At 38.5% G+C, this 20,976-nt stretch overlaps 1 protein-coding gene across 3 annotated transcripts in view; it reads right to left on the bottom strand.

Moving 5' to 3' along the window:
- CA5B (carbonic anhydrase 5B) overlaps nucleotides 1-20,976 on the bottom strand; it is a 49,975-nt gene that overhangs the window by 11,979 nt on the left and 17,020 nt on the right. For all 3 annotated transcript variants that reach the window (XM_081278350.1, XM_081278348.1, XM_081278349.1), the window contains exons 3-5: nucleotides 11,359-11,556; nucleotides 2,782-2,900; nucleotides 1,092-1,187 (exon numbers count right to left, since the gene is read on the bottom strand). In XM_081278350.1, coding sequence (XP_081134476.1) covers nucleotides 1,092-1,187; nucleotides 2,782-2,900; nucleotides 11,359-11,556 — 413 coding nt within the window. The remainder of the gene's footprint in view (nucleotides 1-1,091; nucleotides 1,188-2,781; nucleotides 2,901-11,358; nucleotides 11,557-20,976) is intronic.

Raw genomic sequence — 20,976 nt, 5'->3', positions numbered from 1 at the left:
AACTAGACTTAAGCTGATAATTGAAACTGTTATAAACATCACTGAATTCAATTAGATACAAAACAAATGAGTAGGCTGTTTGCTGAAAGGCCAGGTGCCTGCAGGGAAAGGTGCCTCCAGGCCCTATTAAGTATCAGATCTTACATTAAAATTTAAATTAATTAAAATTAGAAATTATTCTGCACTTGCACTAACTACATTTCAAGGGTTCAATTGACACAGATGGCTTGTGATTCTAGTACTGTGCACTTTTATATCATTTGAAACATATTCATAATAACCTTGTGTTTTAAGCATTGTTTATTTTACCAGACTATTGACCCTAATACTCTTAAAATAAATAACTTATATTGTAATGTTCTAACTTTTTAATTTTTTTTTTGATTTTTAAAATATTTTGAGTTGTAGATGTTATTTATTTATTTTTATGTGTTACTGAGTCTCAAACCCAGTGCCTCACACATACTAGGCAAGAGCTCTACCGGTGAGCCCTCTTTTTTATTTTTGGTTACTGGGATTGAACCCAGAAGTGCTTGACCACTGATCCGCACCAAAGCCCTTTTATTTTATTTTATTTTTTGGTGGGGGGTACTAGGGATTGAGCTCAGGAGCAGTCAACCACTGAGCCACATCCGTAGCCTTATTTTGTATTTTATTTAGAGACAGGGTCTCGGTGAGTTGCTTAGCGCCTCAATTTTTTGCTGAGGCTGGCTTTAAACTTGTGATCCTCTTACCTCAGCCTCCAGAGTTTTGGGGATTACAGGTATGCACCACAGTGCCCAGTTATTTTTAAACATTATTATTATTATTATTATTATTATTATTTTAGTACTGGCCACTTAACCACTGAGCCACATTCCCAGCCCTTTTTAAATATTTTTTATTTAGAAACAGGGTATTCCTAAGTTGCTTAAGGCCTCGCTAAATTGCTGAGGCTAGCTTTGAAATTGTTATCCTCTTTCCTCAGCCTCCAGAGCTATTGGGATTACAGGCATGCACTACAGTGCCCGGCTATCTTTGCATTTCTTGGGTACAAGAAGACATCATTTAAAGTTAATAAGGTTTTTTTTTTTTTTTGGTGTGTTTATTACCTTTAAAAATACTCCTATCACAGCCAAACCATTTTCTTCCAGCGCAGCATCCTCGAAGGTTTCAAACTTGACTGCATTCCAATGTACCAAGTGCAGCTGGAACATCATTAAAAGTGAGTTTAACATATAACCCTACAGGATCATTCCCAAATAAACTGACAGCCTCTTTCAACAAACACATTTAATCATGTTTCTTCATCCCAAATAAAGCTACTGAGAAAAGCATATGACAATTGTGTATAAAATGAGATATTGAAAACAGGGAAAATTTAGGCAAGAACAATTAATATCACTTTGGAAGAGAAAGATTTATTAATGGAGAAAAATAGATTCACATAGCAAAGTACCATTTTTGTAAGGAATCAACATTTGTTCATTCCCATCTTGATTTGCATGAAATACTAATATCTAAAATCTATTTGCATCTAAGGGAGAGAAGCTGTTTATATACTGACAGAAAGAGATCCTCCCTATGGAAATTAGACAGGAGTTGAAGACAGATTTCTTCTTGGCAGGATAACCATTTGCAATGTGTTTTCTTTTTTCTTTGGGGTGGGGATGAGGGGGCAATACTGAGGATTGAACACCCAGGGCCTTGTGCACGCGAGGCAAGCACTCTACCAACTGAGCCACATCCCCAGCCCCCATGTTTTCATTTTTAACATAACATTTCAAACAGAATTAGGGGGAAAGTTGTAAGAAGAAATTCAATTTCCTTATGCTCTCTTTATATTTTCTTATAAATCATTCCTCATCTATCATTCATGAATATGACTGCATTATCACCCAGCCTCCAAATAAGACAACTCAAGGTCAGAGTTAACTTTGTCATCTTTTCTCCTGAAGAGGATCCCATAAACATCCAGGTCCTAGTGCTTTTATTTCAGAAATGTTCAATAATTTTTTTTCTTTCTATTTCTATTGTGATAGACTTCATTTAGGCCCCACATTTCTCATTTGGATTAATTTAACCTGTGGCTGCGCATTGTTTCCTGGATTAGTACTTTACGCAATAGTTTGAGCCTAGTTTAGAATTCTGGAAGAATTCAGTTTCAGGATTTGTTTGTTTATTTTGGTTTGTGGTACAGGAAATTGAACCCAGAGGCACTCTACCACTGAGCTAATCCTCAGTCCTATTTATTTATTTATTTTGGTGCTGGAGATTGAACCCAGTGCCTCTTTACCACTGAGCTACATTCCCAACCCTTTTTATTTTTTATTTTGAGACAGGGTCTCACTAAATTGCTGAGGCTGACCTCATACTTGTGATTCCCCTGCCTCAGACTCCCAACTCACTGGAATTATAGACATGCACCAGTGTGCCCGGCTCATCTTTTTATTGTTTATTTTTAAATAGGATCTCAATTAATTGCTGAGGGTATTGCTAAATTGCCCAGGCTGGCTTTGAACTCACAATCCTCCTGCCTCAGCCTACCAAGTAGCTGGGATTACAGGTGTGTGATACCATGTCAGACAGTTTCAGAATATTAAGGTTCATTTCAACCATTTTATTTCAGATGTATGTAATTTTTACATGTCTAGGCTAGAAATAATCAAATATGCCCCTGATTGAGTTATGTAGCATTTATAGGAACAACCTCATTCTTTCCTCTAACTTCTTAGAACTAGAAATGTTAGAACTATCCCCACTTCTCCACAGTTGCCCCAGTTCCTGACCTTCTCAACATACCTCTGCTGGGTAGCATTTGCTGTCCACAGTGTGCTCAGAGCCCCAGGCATCAATTGCCCCCCAGTGAAAATGGAACTGCTTCAGTCTGTAGATGTGTTCCAGGGGTCCTCCTTCAATCACTGAAATGGAACATCCAACAATTCAGGGGATAGTTATTTACACTGTGGGGAAAAGGCTGAACCTGCAGGTGGACCATCTTTGTGAACTGTCTGAAATGGAGTACAACATATTATATACAAGTATTTATAACTTGATTTCCATGCAGTCAATACATATATAAGGGCAAGATCAAGTGGCATTAAGATTTAACCAGCAAAGCTACACGCAACTGTTAAGGCCAATTTTTGACTTATTTCTATATACTATAGTTTCTGTGATGCACAATAAAATGCAAGTTTCTCTTAGCATATTTATTCAATCCAATCTGATAAAACAAATACAGTGACAAAAGATACTCTCTTTTTTATGCAATAACAATTTGCTTTTTAACTTTTGGAGATATTAATATTTCTTTTCCTTTCACAGAAATGAAATAGGAAATTTACAAGTCAAAAATGATTGCCTAGGGGGCTGGCCAGGGCTATGGTTCAGTGGTGGAGTGCTTGCCTAGCATGTGTGAGGCACTGGGTTCAATCCTCAGCACCCCATAAAAATAAATAAAGGTATTGTGTCCATCTACAACTAAAAAAATATTTTAAAAAGTGATTGCCCAGGAGATGTTGGCCAAAGAGTACACAGTTTCAGTAAAATAGGAGGAACAAGTTCTCAAGATCTATTTCACAGTGTGGTTACCACAGTTAATAATAATGTATTGTGTATTTCAAAATTTCTAAAAGTAAATTTTAAAATGTTCTCACTACAAAAAAAAAAAAAAAAAAGAGTAAGTGGAGCTGGGGGTAGAGTACTTGCCCAGTACATGTGAAGTACAGGGTTCAATCCTCAGTACCACATTAAAAAAATAAATAAATAAAATAAAGGTATTATGTCCATCTACAACTAAAAAAAAAAGGAGTAAGTATGTGAAGTGATGGATATGTTAATTAGCTTGATATAACATCACACAATGTATACATATATCAAAACATCACATGTGGCCTATAGTGGTACATGCCTATAATTCTAGGTACATGGGAGGCTGATGTAGGAGGATCACAAGTTGGAGATCAGCCTGGGCAAGTTAGCTATACCCTATCTTAAAATAACAAAAGGCTGGGAATGTAGCTCAGTGGTAGAGAGCTTGCTTAGCATGTCATGTGCAAGGCTCTGGGTTCAATCCCCAGCACCACACACACACACACACACACACACACACACACACACAAATAGCATCACACTGTACCTCATAAATACACATAACTATTGTCAATTAAAAAACACAAAAATTATCATTCATCTTCCTTTGAAGAGAGTGAACAATGTGAACCATTTATACACTTTACTGCAGCCTTTATGGGGTTGAATAATTAATATGCCAAACAAGACTACTTTTCTGGAACTGGTAAAATCAATACAGTATAGAGAAAATAAATATTCAGAAAAAGTAAGCTGTTAAAGTCACCTTAGACTTTGAGTCGTGCTGATTTTTCCCCCTTGAATTTTCTAATGCATATTAGTTCCTCATTTCCTCTCTCTGACCAGACCCTGGCAATATCTGTACACAGTCAAACCAATATAGCATCATTAAAATCATCCATCCTATTCATCTTAATGATCCTCAGATGAATTTTATGTACACAAATGATCAAGTACAGAAATCCCAAGGCCTAAATAACACTGAAATGAAATGGTCTGCTATGTACCTTACTGACTTTGAAAAATTCTTACATAATTTCCTCTAAAAATCAGTTTTGTAAGAGGTGAATGAAGACATCAATGACTTCTTCTTTTTAGGGGGCAGGAGAGATGCAGAGAATAATACCACATGATTCACTAGGTAATAGAAGAAGAAATGAAGTCAAATGAAGTCAAATGAAGTCAAATGAAGTCAAAATAAAATATCTTTCAAAAAAATCTTACTTTTCTACACAAACTCCAAATAGAATGATTTTGGCAAATACTGAATCCAATCTGTTGAACAAAATTGAAGTTCTGGTCTCAGGTTAAGGGCCAGCTCTCCTCTCCTGTCCCTAGAACAATCCTGACAACATCTTCTAGATCCTTACTGTGTGTCTCCTCCAACGATGATAAACAGGGCAAAGAGAAGATGTCACCAACAGGTGGCTGAGGGACAGAATTGGTCTTCCGGTGAGTTTTGATTCACCTACATAGTGTTGGTGGTGCACAAGCTACTAAACAAATTTTAAAATTAGTTGCCAACATTTAATGCTGGCCAATCTAGGTTTCCAACTTCATTTATGAGAATTAAATGCCATGGCCATGGTGGGAACACAATCCCCCGGGGCTACAGGGTTGGCAGAGGAAATGGATACCCCCTTAAGTAGGCCACCAGTTGTTCACCATGGTCACCTCTGCCATTTCCCTCATTCCCAGTCTCACTCATTCTCATTCCCTCCCTGGACTGTAGGTACAACTGCATTTGTGATCCCTGGGAGATAAAAGGTTAGTGGTTCAGCATCTGACTTTGGCACTTGCTACCTGGAAAAGTTAAGTCCCTACCATGTGCTGGGTATCATACCTATATAAATTCTACTAGGGGAGAGATGAGACAGTGAAGTATTCTTCTGTGGAATGTGGTTAAGAGCACACACTTTGTAGGAAAAAACCCTGTTTCAGTGAATTGGCTATGTGTCACTTGCCACATGTGCCAGCAGCTTGTAACTCAATGCCCAGTGATCCCCATTCCCTGGTATTCACAACCTTATATAATCTCCTCCCCTGGATGTGACCTGGACCTCAGACTTGCTTCCTACGGGCAAAAGTAAGAGGATGTCTCTTTTGGGGATGAGCTTTCAAAAAAGACTGGCTTCTGTTCTGCTTGCCCTCTCTGACCTTCCCCCATTTGCTTGCTTGTCCTATGGAGAAGCCTGTAAAGTAAGGAAATGAGGGTGGCCTTCAGCCATCAGCCATCCAGGAATGAAGGTTCTGCAAGAAACAGAATCAAGCTAACAGGCACCTGAGTAAGTTTGCAAGAGAATCCTTTGCTGGAGAAGCCTTGAGATAAGATCCTAACCAAAATTGATAACTTGATCACAGCCCTATGAGAAACTCAGAGCCAGAACACACAGATAAATTGCACCCAGATTCCCACTCTATGAGCATGGTCTACAAAATTCACCATGAATCAGCTCTTGCCTGCCTCTGGCCCTGCTCTCTGTCACCTCCTTCTTACACATTAAATCACAGTAACACCTAACACAAGGATCACATCACCTCTCACTTCTACCTCCATGTAGATCACCCAGATGTCACCTCTATCAAGAACCTTTCTCCCCAGACTCATGTGTACACCTCCGCCATAGCACTTAGCACTTTGCAATGGCATCATCTCTCCTAGGGTCTGTCTCCTCATCACACTTATAAGCTCCTTAAAGGCAGGGTCCATCACCTCTTCCTCTTTCTATTCTGAGTACAGTGTCTGGCACTTAGTAGATTCACAATAAAACCAGGAACTAAAGAAATAGACTGTCAAGTGGCTGTCACTGGTAACTGGGATATCACTGGTAACCTCAACAAATGGGAAGGGAAAGGGTGGGGTTGGGTATAGCAGATGAGTGGAAGAGGGAAAGTATTGTCACCTGGAATAGGACAGAGAAGAAAGAAGATAGTAAATCAGAGAGGAAAACAAGACAGGTGTGGTGGTGCATACCTGTAATGCCAGCAACCTGGGAGGCTGAGGCAGGAGGATTGCAAGTTAGAGGCCAGTCTAGGAAACTTATCGAGGCCCTGTCTCAGAATTAAAAAGAAAAGGCTGGGCATGTGGTAGAGCACCTCTGGGTTCGATCCCCAGTACCAAAAAAAAAAAAAAAAAAAAAGAAAGAAAGAAAAAAAAGAAAAAGAAAAAGAAAGAAAGAAAGAAAGAAAAAGAAGAGAACAGTCAAACAACGTAGCAAATGTGTATTTGACATTGGTATTTTGTTATTTCTGTGCTCTAAGATGAGAAACAATTAAACTTATAAAGAATTTTAGGTAACAAAAATAAAACATCTGGGGTCTGGGGTTGTGGCTCAGCGGTAGAGTGCTCGCTTAGGACCTGAGTTCGATCCTCAGCACTGCATAAAAATGTAAATAAAAAAAATAAAAAGGTATTGTGTCCAACTACAACTAAAAAATAGATATTTTTTAAAAAATAATAAAATAAAATATATAACATGGAGCATGTTATGTAAAATTATAATACATCAATAAAAAGTATGGGGAAAAAAATAACATGGAGTCTGGCTCCCAGCAAAAATCTCTATAATATTCACTCCCTTCTTTTGCATTTCAATGTGCAAGTCAAGGAGCTAGCAGAGACATGATCAAGAGAAAGGGAACACACAGAACCCATACAAATAAAAGCAAAAGGCTGGGCATTTACCCTTGGAATCCCAACAGCTCCGGAGGCTGAGGCAGGAGGATTGCAGGTTCAAAGTCAGCCTCAGAAATTAGTGAAGCTACAAGCAATCTAGTGAGACTCTGTCTCGAAATAAAAAAATAAAATAAAATAAAAAGGATTGTGGATGTGACTCAGTGGTTAAATGCCCTTGAGTTCAATCCCTGGTACTAAAAAAAAAAAAGACAAACAAACAACAACAAAAATGAGTAAGTGCAGGAAGTGGGCATGAAAACTCTTTAGGGGTGATGAAAACATTCTAAAATTGGATTGTAATGATGTTTGCTCAACTCTGTAAATTTACCAAAAAAAAAAAATTATATTTTTAAGTAAATATAGAACTAAAAATGGGGCAGGAGAACTTAAAATTTTTATGAAAGCATTCTTACTAGGTTCACTGCCTGCCTATGATCCCCTATAAAAGCATGGAGTGAAGCAGGTTGAAACAGGAAACACCCTTAGGAGGAGAACAAAGGGACTCTCCTCTCCTCTCCTTCTATTTAATGCCTTTTGACTGTCAATAAAAGGAATTTCAGGAAAAGTGATAATTTACAGGGTCAACCATGTTAGCCCAGGGATAGTTTATTGCCCTTCCCTATAATATTTTCTTATTTCTCACATGCACTTATTAAAATCAGTAATTGTGTCCTATTCTGGGGAACCAGAAAACAAAACAATAACCAGAAGAGAGTGACATGAGACATGCACATACCTTATTAGAAATCTGTTAATATCTCTAAGAGAGATTGTGTTGTTTCCACTTTCATTCCAGATTTTAGATATTCGAGTCTTCTTTCTTTCTCTCTCTCTCCTGTTTTTTCTTTGGTCCACCTAACTAAAGGTTTGTCAACTCTGTAGATCTTTCCAAAGAACCAACTTTCAATTTTACCGATTTCTGCTCTATTCTTAATTATTATTTCCTTCTTCATTGCTTTGGATTTAGTTTGCTCTTCTCTTTATAGTTTCTTAAGATGGAAAGCTAGGTTACTGATTTGAGAAATTTCTTCTTCTCTGTTACATGCATTTTCATCTATAAATTTCCCTCGAAGCACTGCTTTAGCCGCATTCCATAAGGTTTGTTATAAAGCTTTTGTTACAAACCTTTCCTGACTCCTTTTCCTTCACTTTATTCCAGATCTTTATAAAGCACGCAGTAATAGCACATTTCTTAGGGTTGGTTTGTTGGTTTTTGTTGGTTTTTTGAAACTCATAGACATTGATATTTGTTAGATTCTTCCTTTTCTAGAATTGTTCCTTCCTTCTCTTCATTTCTAGGATGTCTTTGCTTTCTTTTTTAATTTTTATATTTTTCTTGTTCTCCCCACCCCCGACTATTGATTGTTTTGCAACTGCATGGAGAAATAGTAGTGAAGAAAAACCAGGAAATAAGAGGCAGTCACTGAAAGGAAAAAAGAGATGAAGAAAGGCACTTACTGGTGTCCTATAGAAAATAATTATTAAAGCATAATAAAATGGGGCTATCAGTTTTAGTTCATTCAGACCAAACAAGTAAAAAATTATCAAACTCTCTACAATTTTTCTTACACATTTTGTAAAAAAATTTTTTTAATGAAATTGATTTCATGTAGGGAAGGTAGGATCAAGAAAAGACTAAGGTTTTTAAAAGATCTATTATGATGAAAACATTTGTTATCCATTAGAAATTTTTCATGCAAATGGATGGATAAGAACCCTTAAATCAATTGGATACAGTATACCTATAATTCCAGTTACTCAGAAGGCTGAGTCAGGAGGATCCCAAATTCAAGACCAGCCTGAGAAACTTAGTGAGATCCTGTCTCAAAATAAAATAAAAAGTGCTGTAGTTCAGTGCTAGAGTGCTTGCCTTGCATGCATGAAGCCCTGGGTTTGATCCATATACCACACACACAGAAAATAATCTTAAATCTATTATTCAAAAGAAAAAGAGACTGAAAAATTTAAAAAACAGCTGTTTACCTAGAAAGCTCTCAAGAAACCCATTAAACAACTTCCTAAGATTTCTAACTCGGTGTAGCAATGGTGTATTGGCAATACAAGGTCCCTAAACTATCAGGGGCTTTAAAAGCTGAACAACATCTAGGATCCTCAGAAGAAAAGAAAGAAGATTATCACGGACCTAGACAGATCTGAGACTTAAAGGAACTACTATGCATACAGAATGAATGTATGAGAGTTGGTGCTCCACATGCTACAGGGATACTGCCACATCGATGTTCATAGCAGCACAATTCACAATAGCTAGACTGTGGAACCAACCCAGATGCCCTTCAATAGATGAATGGATAAAAAAAATGTGGCATCTATACACAATGGAGCACTATGCAGCAATAAAAAATGACAAAATCATAGAATTTGCAGGGAAATGGATGGCACTAGAGCAGATTATGCTTAGTGAAGCTAGCCAATCCCTAAAAAACAAATACCAAATGTCTTCTTTGATATAATGAGAGCAACTATGAACAGAGCAGGGAGGAAGAGTAGGAAGAAAAGATTAACATTAAACAGAGACATGAGATGGGAGGGAAAGGGAGAGAAAAGGGAAATTGCATGGAAATGAAGGGAGACCCTCATTGCTATACAAAATTACATATAAGAGGTTGTGAGGGGAATGGGAAAATAAACAAGGAGAGAAATGAATTACAGTAGATGAGGTAGAGAGAGAAGATGGGAGGGGAGGAGAGGGGGGATAGTAGGGGCATTTGGGGTAAAATTGGGGGTTCATAACCCACTTCAATCTAATGTATGAAATATGATATGTCAAGAGCTTTGTAATGTTGTGAACAACCAATACAAAAAAATTAAAAAAAAAAAAAAAGAGAGAGTTGGTGCTCCATAGTTGGGTCTATCCATTTTAGTCAGCTATTTTGCTGCTGTGACTAAAAGACCTGAGCAGCACAATTGTAGAGGAGGAAAAGTTTATTTGAGGGCCCACAGTTTTTAGTCCATAGAAGGCTGGCTCCATTCCTCAGGGCTCGAAGTGAGGCAAAACATCATAGCTGAAGAGTGTGGTAGAGGAAGCAGCTAACATGATGATCAGTATGCAGAGAGAGAGAGAGAGACTCCACTCACCAGATACAAATATACAGAGCCACGCCCCCAATGACCCACCTCCTACAGCCACAGCACACCCTGCCCACCTTCAATTACCACTCAGTTAATCCCATCAGGGGATTAATTCACTGATTGGGATAAGGCTCTCACAACCCAATCATTTCTCCTCTGAACCTTCTTGCATTGCCTCACACATGGCTTTTGGTGGATACCTTACATCCAAACTACAACACAATTAGTTTAGGTCTGGCAGGGGTAATGTTAAGAGTTCCAAGAGAAACAAGTCAAGCTTCCTAGAGTACAGAATAGTCATCTGGAACATGGAAATTTAGCTTGCTGCTTTGAGGATTTCTGGAATTCTTATACACAGGATAATATTATAGGTTTCTAGTTAAGATGGGGGCACACTCCAGTGTTTTAGAAAAATTAAGAAAGAAGTCCATGAATCTAGGGGAAAAATGAGCAATTCTTCTTAGTTTGAGATATGGAAGTAAGGTACTCAGAGTTTTGGTACCATGTAATACCATGGAGAAAAAGCAGAAAATGGGGATGTGGAGACACCTAAGCCTTTAAGGACAGACTAGGGATGTAGCTCAGAGGTAGAATTCTTGTCTAGCATGCACAAGGCCCTGGGTTTGATCACCAGCACCACAATCTGACAATTTAAATATTATTAATAATATTACTATTTCGTGTAATAGTTCATGTAAAGTCAGCAAGCAGAAAAAAAAGTACATATTCAATATGCACAAACCAAATAAACTTCTGGTAGAGTTTCATTTTCACATCCTCTTTTCTATAGCAATTATATATATATATATATATTTAGTAATAAAAATGTTACTTATACTAATCAAAGAAAATTTGAATAAAAACTAGAAGGAAGTTTTTTATACATTTAAAAAATAATATCAATGAATTCCTTTGCTAACAAAGAAGTCAACACTGTCACAGAAACAGTGTGATGTGTCTGATGTTGATATCACACTCTTCCTTTATCTGCAAATAGAACCACCAGATCTTGTTCTTACCTGATTTGTCTGTAGAATCTTCAAATTCCACAAGGAAAGAGTACCCATTATTCCAGACGTGGAGGCAGGTGGCCGGGTCATAAGAGATGGTGAGAGGTTTTAAGCCAGGATCATAAACACTGTCCTTCCACCGGATATTGATGGGTGACTGACGATCACCCCCAGGAAGCAGGTCCACACTCTCCCAGAGTGGATGCACTAGGAGAGAGCAGGGTGGGACCATTAGCAAGAGCAGGAGGCAGTCCCACTTGGGGAGAATCGGCACAGGCCAATGGCAACTGGAAGTCTTTGGAATTAGCGACTCAGAGCCTCAACTGCCTAAAGCAGAGGATAAAGGCAGACCAGAGAGCACCTTGCATGGGCTCATGTCTGCCATCTTGAAAAGCCAACATGTCCCAGTCTGCCTACTAATGTCCCCTGAACTCAGTGCTGTCAAGTCCTGTCACAACAGCAAAATGATTAGTGCCAGCTGCAAATGGGGTTTTCACAAGTGAATTTCTTTGTTTCATGGCTAATGTCCCAAGCCCCCAACTGGCTTTAAACACAAAGTCAAGTCAATTTAATTTCCAGTGACAGACTTCATTTTGAGCCAAGGGAATGGGGGAAGAATTTTGGAAAGCAAACTTTCATCGAGTGCAGCGTCTTCAGCTGGGTGGCTAGGGTAAACTGCTGACATGCGCAGTGTGCACGCTGAGCTCACCCCTGTGCCAGCCATCAGGCAGCTGCCCTGCAAGGCCAGGGCGAATATCAACATTGCCCAGGTCCCTCAAGTTCCCGGCCTGTCACTCAAATGTGGACATCATCTATTATGGTGTGTACACATGGTTTGTCCCCCATAGCCACTGACGATGTGACTGATGCTGACTCTTTCCCACAGAATCAAGCCCCAGGGCTTTGCAGCAATAAATATCAGTGGACTTCCTGCTAACAGAGACCTGTTGAGACACCCACATGTGATGAATGGAACCCTCATCTAGTGGTTTGGGATGGTCCAGTTCCCAGCCTTGTAGAAGCATCGTGGATGGGTCGAATCAAAACCAACTGGAAATGTGAATGGACAGAAGTCATTGCCAGTGGCCCCTGCATCTTGCCCCACCACTAAGAATGAGTAAGGATTGGAGTGGTGGGGTAAGATTCGGGTAAGGATTACTCGAATTTGAGTAAGGATTCACAGTATTTTTTTCTTTGCTTTTTTTTTTCCCCATAAAATATAGTACTCTTATCTCTGGAGAGGTCCAAACCCAACTTTGAATTTTTTTCCATCTTAGTCTAAAAGAACTTGTGAAGAACAAGAATTTCCTTTAGAGAAGATCTGTTTCAGAACTGTAAAAGAGAAAATGCATATGAACTGATACAATGCATCATCTTCTAATCTGATGAAACTGCAATGTTGTGGGCAGGAGTGAAATCTTCCTCCTTTCATTATCACCCTATACTGCCTAATTAAATATATATCCTTTAATTTTATTATTGATTATCCAACTGCTATTGTTGGGTGGGGGGAGCTACATTTGCTTCAAATTACACTGATTTTTTAAATATATTTTTTAGTTGTCAATGGACCTTTATTTTATTTGTTTATATGTGGTGCTGAGAATCGAACCCAGTGCCTCACACATGCTAGGCAAGTGCTCTACCACTGAGCCACAACCCCACCCTCCTTCAGCCCTTTTTGTTTTTTATTTTGTGACAAGATCTTGTTAACTTGCTTAGGGCCTCACTGAGTTGCTGAGGCTGAACTTGTGATCCTCTACCTCAGCTTCCAGAGCAGCTGAGATTACAGGTGTGCACCACCGTTCCTGGCTCACGCTGATTTTTTTTTAATTTTATGTATTTTATTTAATTATTCTTTTTGTGTTTTTTTTTAAGAGAGAGTGAGAGAGGAGAGAGAGAGAGAGAGAGAGAGAGAGAGAGAGAGAGAGAGAATTTTTAATATTTATTTTTTAGTTCTCGGCGGACACAACATCTTTGTTTGTATGTGGTGCTGAGGATCGAACCCGGGTCGCACGCATGCCAGGCGAGCGCGCTACCGCTTGAGCCACATCCCCAGCCCTCTTTTTGTGTTTTTTTATTAATTTTTTATTTATATATGACAGCAGAATGCATTATAATTCTTATTACGCATATAGAGCATAATTTTTCATATTTCTTGTTGTATACAAAGTATATTCACACCAACTTGTGTCTTTTTTAGAAATAAAAGTTCATTAAAGTTACTACATAAAATATTAATATGTAAAATGAAATAATTTCCATACAACATGATTAAAAGTGAAATTGAAATAGAAATCATATACTTTTCTAAAAAATGCATAAAATATGGACTACAACAAACTTACTCCTTATAAAATTACTGAATATTACTAAAGATCATTAAAGAAGTCATAAATAAATGAAAATTAAACATAATTTTTGTATAAAATAAGACAGTATTATAAAGACAGCAATTCTCCTCCAAAATTGGCTATGAACTAAATGGAATTCTAGTGAAACTCTCAACAGGATTTTTCATGAAAGTTGACAAGCTGTCTGCTAAATCACATGGAGAATAAATGATTACTAACTGCCAAGATAACTTTGCAAAGGACATGGGCATGCAATGGCTCCATACCACACAGAATGGAGAAGATTCTGGTTTAGCTCTTTTATCATACAATGTGTTCTATTAGGAAAAAAAATATTCAATTTGATAAATTTCTCATATTAATTGTTTGAAAAAATATTTATTTAACCCATAATTATGTTTTAAAACTGTTGGTTGAAGCGGTCAGGGTAGATAAGTTTGACCACAAAGAAGTGAGAATGTTTTGGCAGGAGCTAAGATAGTTGTTTTATCGTGGTCTATTATTTTAAGTGTCTGAAGCATCATTATCAATAATCTTTTCTTCTAGAACTTACTTTAAACTTCAGTTTTTTTTAAGGAAAAAAATGGCTACAATAACACTAATACATCTCTTCTGAATTACTTTGGAAATGTTTGGTATTATTCTGTTCTAACTATGCAGGAGAGACACATTTGTCCTGTGTTATTATTTTCAAATGAAGCAATCCTGTCTGCTTGTGTAATTTTAAAAGTACATTGGTCATTGCTATTACTCTAGTTCTTACACAGGCAAACCTCTGTTGTCACTTAAGGACATCAGACTCAAGTCCTTCCTGATTAACCCTCCATGCATCTATGGTCCATTTGATGTCTTTGATATGAATACACTTTTACTGATGAATACGCTTCTACTGATGAACTAATCATTTAATTCCTTTAGGCTAAATTTTCTTCTCTTTTAAAAGAGTAATCTCCATAGGACCATGCTTCAGCATGCAAAACATATAATAATACTTTGCATGTTTTTTTACATGCAAATAAATTTTTTATTAATATTTTTATTTATATATGACAGCAGAATGCATTACAACTCTTATTACACATATAGGGCACAATTTTTCATATTTCTGGTTGTATACAAAGTATATTCACACCAATTCGTGTCTTTATACATGTACTTTGGAATAATGTCCACCACATTCCACCATCATTAATAACCTCATACTCCTTCCCTTCCCCTCTCACCCCTCTGCCCTATCTTTTTAATATCCTGGAAAATCTTAACAGCCCTGATTCAGTTTCAAAGATTCCTGAAACAAACAGACCACAGATCTTCACCTCTAAGATGCTCAGATATGAGAATTAGAGAATTCAAACTCTTTAAAGCCAGTTCATGAGGATCTCCTCTGAAGACTATGGAAGAACTGGAATAGTGATCAGGTCCCTAAAATGATGCCCTCGGTCATCCTTAATTGTAGGCCACTTCATCCAAGAAATGGAAATCATCAACTCTCACACCCCAGAGAACTAACTAACACAAGAAAACTGGGTTCATTCCTTTACTGCCCTTTTATGAACATAATGCCATCAATTTATGACTTTTGGTTTACAAGTTCAGCTCCCAGTAGAATTTCCTTCCTGTGACCACCTCTTCTTTTTATTACCCTAGACCATCCCCCATTGGAAGTGGAGGGACTTAGTCACTGTCCCCTTATTGAAGCCAGCATTGCCAAGGGTTTGTTTTTCTAAAGATAAACTCACATTTTTGTTCTTCCCTCCCCTTTCTCTTCCTCCACTTAAACAAAAAGCAGATTGAAATAATTTCCTGGTACTTGCTCATATTTTCCCTCAAAATAGGAAGCTGTTTTGTATTCTAACACAGGCTTTATTTTCAAGTTTTTCTTATGTAGAAAAAAGTGAAATAAACAAAGATAGTGATTGTATCAGCCATGGCTTAAGTGAGCAAAATAACACTGTCATTAAGAATCTCATAGCCAGGCACAGTGGTGCATGCCTATAATCCCAGCAGTTTAGAAGGCCAAGGGATGTGGGAGGATCACAAGTTCAAAGCCAGCCTTAGCAACAGCGAGGTATTAAGCAACTCTCTGAGACCCTGTCTCTAAATAAAATATAAAAAAGGTCTGGGGATGTGACTTAGTGATTAAGCACCCCTGGATTCAATTCTCAGTACCAAAAAAAAAAAAAAAAAATCTCATAGCTGAGATGGCATGGTAGCCCATGCCTATAATTCCAGTGATTTGGAAGATTGAATCAGGAGGATCACAAGTTGAAGGCCAGCTTCAGCAACTTAGCAAGACCCTATCTCAAAATAAAAAATAAAAAGGGTTAAGGATGTAGCTCAGTGGGAAAGCACCCCAGGTTCAATCCACCGTTTCAATCAGTCACCCAGGCTAAGGTATTTTTGTATAGCAGCTTAAACACACTAAGGCAGTTGGATTCTCCTTCTTGCTTTATTTCCTCTTACCCCACTGATCACCATATTATTTCTTCTTGAAGAATCTTTCAGGTCATTTCTTCCTTGCCTTGCCCATAACCACTACCCAAGTTGAGGCCCCTAAACCCCAGACTTCATATGAAGCCTCTTGGGGGTATCTCTCTCCTCCCTCACACCCCTGGATTCCTGTGTTCTGACACTCAGCAGTTTCCCTAAACCATCAGTTTTGCCGTGTTGCATTCATGCTAACAACTGTACATCAACCTGTAACTTGTGTCCAAGGGCCCCGGTGCTCCTATTCAAGCTTCTCTCACTTATCCCATTCCTCCTCCTCCTCCTTCCCAAGCTCTTGTCTCCCGTGCTGCTTTTCTTATCATGCCACCACCCTTGACTGTGCCACAATTATTACAACTGCCACCTGCACAGACTGAGCTCTTTTTGCTTGTGCTTAGATACCTTCATTCTCCTTACCACTTAGGAGATCTTCCACTGCATATCTTCTCCTTGGGATGACACTTTCTCCAGCCACTCTATTCTTTGCTTTTTTAAACTCACACTGCATTCACTCACACCATGTAGCATCCAGAATCCCTCATGTAATGTGTGTTTGCTTTATCTGCTCAAAGGGCCTGTGTCAACCCCGAGCCTATGGGGCCCATGTCCTGCACTTTTTCTGTAGCTTCCAGGGCTAAACCTGGTACTAGGCACAGAGGAGGCACTAAATAGTCATATTTTACAACTTTTTAAAAATGATATTTTTTTAAAAAAAATTTTAAGTTGTCAATGGATATTTATTTATTTATATGCAGTACTAAGGATCAAACCCAGTGCCTCACACATGCTAGGCAAGTGCTCTACCACTGAGTTACAGCCCCAGCCCCTAAATGGTTATTTTACTGATAGAGAAAAACCAGAGTCAATGCCTAGTTGTCCACTCTTACCTCACACCCATCATCTCTCTACCAAGCAAACTGGTTTACCCCAATAGTTCCTGGGATCTCATGATTAGATCTACCTGTTTCTCAAAATATTAAAGAATTCTTGCAGGTTCTCAAAGTCAATTCTTTCCCCTTCCCTGCCAATCCTATCCTAAATTTAATCACCCCTTTAGCTGCTCTGACTTCTCAGTACCCATTCCCTTGTTAAACCAAACCTGGAAGAGACCAAAGGATCTCTGAAGCAAAAAGGTCCACCACACCAATGCAGGTTAGGTGTTAGTCAGAAATAAAGTAGCAGTCCTTGGACAAGTTTCTGAAGCTCCCAAAACCAGGACTAGAAAGCACTTGGAAAAATGTCACTGGATCCAACAAAACAACATAACACAACACACACACACATATACAGTACTTTAAAATGAAAATTTGAGAAAGGAAGGCATAGATTATTACATCAAACCTACATTGGCTACAGATTATAGGGGCAGGATTACCTGAAGCAGGGATGTTAGATAGTAGTTAGTGATGAGCCGTGAAATGTGAACCAATAACATAGGAGGGTCATGGGGCTTCTATGAATAGCCTTAATGAACAATCAAGTAACTTGTAGAACAACAGGTATGCTAACCCTGAGAATAAGCAGGTGGAAACAAGGGAGAACAATTAATAAATATGTCAAGAAAGGAAGTTCAATGGGGTTATTGACTCATTGTAAAGTTAGGATTTATCGCCACAGGTTTCTTAATGTGTTTCAGAAGTCAGTCCAGTCATTGACCCCAGCACCTGAATTAATATAGGATTGACTTGTAGATGACAGCCCCCTGAATGGGATAGTTGCCGTGACAGTTCTGGAGAGGGCTAAGAAGGGTTAAAAACTCTCCCACCTTATGTGAAGGAGGAGTCAGTCTCCTGATTGGTGGAGGGTACAGAAGATGAACCCTGGCAACCATCAAACAGAAGTAAATTTGGAAGCAGCTTTGTTGTTCTCTGGTCAAAGATGCCTCTCTCTCTCTCTCTCTCTCTCTCTCTCTCTCTCTCTCTCTCTCTCTCTGTTTTAGCCTTACTTTACTTTTTCTTTTAAGAGAGAGAGGAGAGAGAGTGAGAGAGAGAGAGAATTTTTCTAATATTTATTTTTTAGTTCTCGGTGGACACAACATCTTTGTTGGTATGTGGTGCTGAGGATCGAACCCGGGCCGCACGCATGCCAGGCGAGCGTGCTACCGCTTGAGCCACATCCCCAGCCCCTTACTTTACTTTCACTTAATAAAATTGTCTTAGCCAGGCGCAGTGCCGCACACCTGGAATCCCAGCAGCTGGGGAGGCTGAGGCAGAGGATCTCGGGTTTAAAGCCAGCCTCAGCAACAGGGAGGCCCTAAGCAATTCAGTGAGATCCTGTCTGTAATAAAATACAAAATAGGGCTGCGGATATGGCTCAGTGGTTGAGTGCCCCTGAGTTCAATACCCAATACCAAAAAAAAAAAAAAAAAAAAAAAATCTCTTATTTGGCTTTTCATGTCTAACTTTAAATTTTCTTTCATCAGGACACAAGAACCGAGGTTTAGAACTTCAGCTCTCCACTCTCCTGTGATAGGGGAAGCTTTGGGATAGGAAGACAGCCCACAAGAGAAGCATTTGACCTTCTCTATCTCTTTTCCCTTCCACCCATAGGACCTCTGTAATTAAATTTAGAACATCAAAATTTAGGACTTCCCCACTCTCTATACCTGAGTTTATCAATATGGTGGCCACTTACCATGTGTCTAAATTGAGATGTGCTATAACGAATGACACTAGGGACTTTGAAAACATAGCATAAAATAAAGACTTAAAAATTCATTTATAATTCTTATCATCACTTCATGTTAAAATGATAATATTTTGGATATATTGGGTTAAATAAAATTCACCAGTAAAATTAATCTTATCTGTGTATCCACCTTAGTAATGTGATTATTAGAAAATATAGAATTACCTATATGGGTCATATTTCTGGCTTACATTATTTATTTACTGGACAGCATCGTTCTATACCCTCAGTGGCTTTTTAGCCTGTGCCTTGCCACTGGACTCTTTTCTTCCCCCTTGGAGTGTGCTGTTTTCTCATGTAATTGAAGACCATCTTTGGCCTTAGTGCAGTTGCAGGCAGGGATCCTGCACATGATTTTGTTGAGGACAATGAGAGAATCATAAATTGCCATGTTGCAGCATGTGGCTGCAAAACGCACTTTGATGCTGAGTCCATTAACCACAAGATACCCATGTCATGACCAGCACAGGAGAATAAAGCCCAAACTTCCTGTGGTCACTTCCAGGGTTAATTGTTGGTCTTAGAGAGCCGAAGGTAACTCTGAGGCCACTATGCAATTTTAAGGTGATCTTAATGGGCCCATTGTTTCTCAAGGTATTTGAATATTAATACAACAGTCTGGGACATCCTGGATGTAAATTATCTAGGGATTATCAGAGTTCCTTGAGAAAACACTGACAGGCTTTTTAATATTGTTTTCCAGGCTTTATTTGTATTTTTCAAAATTAAATAGAGAAATAATAGAACAACATTGTAACCGTTCAGTTATAATATAGATCAGTGCTGTCAGAACTTTGATGATGGGAATATCCAGTGTGGTGAAAACAAAGTATGTGGCTAAAATATATGAATGAAATTAAATTTACATATAAATATTCACATGGGGCTAGTGGCTACATTTTGTACACTGCAGTTCTAGTTCAAGTTATCCTAAAATGTTTGTCATCATTCTAAAAGTAGGGAGACCTTGAACATTAAGAATCACTGGGGGGGCTGGGGTTGTGGCTCAGTGATAGAGCGCAAGACTCTGGGTTTGATCCTCAGCACCACATAAAAATAAATAAGGTATTTTGTTCAACTACAACTAAAAAATAAATATTAAAAAAAAAAAAGAATCACTGGAAGCCAGGCACAGTGGTACATTCCCACAATCCTATCAACTCGGGAGACTGAGACAGTGGGATGGCAAATTCAAAGTCAGCCTCAGCAAATTAGCAAGACCCTGTCTTAGAATTAAAAATAAGCTGGGGTCAGTGGTGCACACCTGAAATGCCAGAGGCTCGCGAGGCTGAGGCATGAGGATCGAGAGTTCAAAGCCAGCCTCAGCAAAAGTGAGGTGCTAAGTAATTCAGTGAGACCCTATCTCTAAATAAAATACAAAGTAGGGCTAGGGATGTGGCTCAGTGGTCAAGTGTCCCTGAGTTTAATCCCCGGGACCAAAAAAAAAAAAAAAAAAAAATGGTCGGGGAGGCTGGGGATATAGCTAGGGATGTAGCTCAGTGGTAAATGCCCTGGGTTTAATCCCCAGTCCCTCTGGCAAAAAAAAAAAAAAAAAAATCATTGTAATAATAACAAATATATACCATTTCCATCCTAGACTGTATTCTTTAATATATCTAATTAAATTAAGATGTACTAAATTATCAAATTCATTTTTCTATGGTCCAAGATCTTGTGCCTAATTTTTTTTAATGTAATGATTAGGCTAAATGTCATTAGATGATACCCTAGGTGAAACTGATTTGATTTCCATCATAGGTAACAGGTGTACAATCCGTAAGTCCTTAACAGGGCTGCCTGCTTCTTGAGATAACAGCAAACAGCAATTTGAGTTGACAGCCAGTGATTACTTGGTAGGAGGGCAGGGAGCTAAGGTAAAGGTGCAGATCTCAAGGCTGACCTATAATGTTGTTTTCTGAATTTGTCACAACCTCCCACTTGATTTATTCCTTACTCTGTTTCATTTCATCTTAAAATGGTCAGATTTAAACACCTGAGGCAGGCACTGAGCCTATGATGAAAATAAAGATAATGATAATACAGTTAATGATAACAATTGCAGTACTAGTCGAATTAGTAATCATAGTAGTAGTACTTG

The sequence above is a fragment of the Spermophilus citellus genome, assembly GCF_964194105.1.
Source record: "Spermophilus citellus genome assembly, chromosome: X".
Classification (NCBI taxonomy): domain Eukaryota; kingdom Metazoa; phylum Chordata; class Mammalia; order Rodentia; family Sciuridae; genus Spermophilus; species Spermophilus citellus.
The sequence above is the reverse complement of the archived record's forward strand: the minus strand, read 5'-3'. Positions and strand labels throughout refer to the sequence as shown.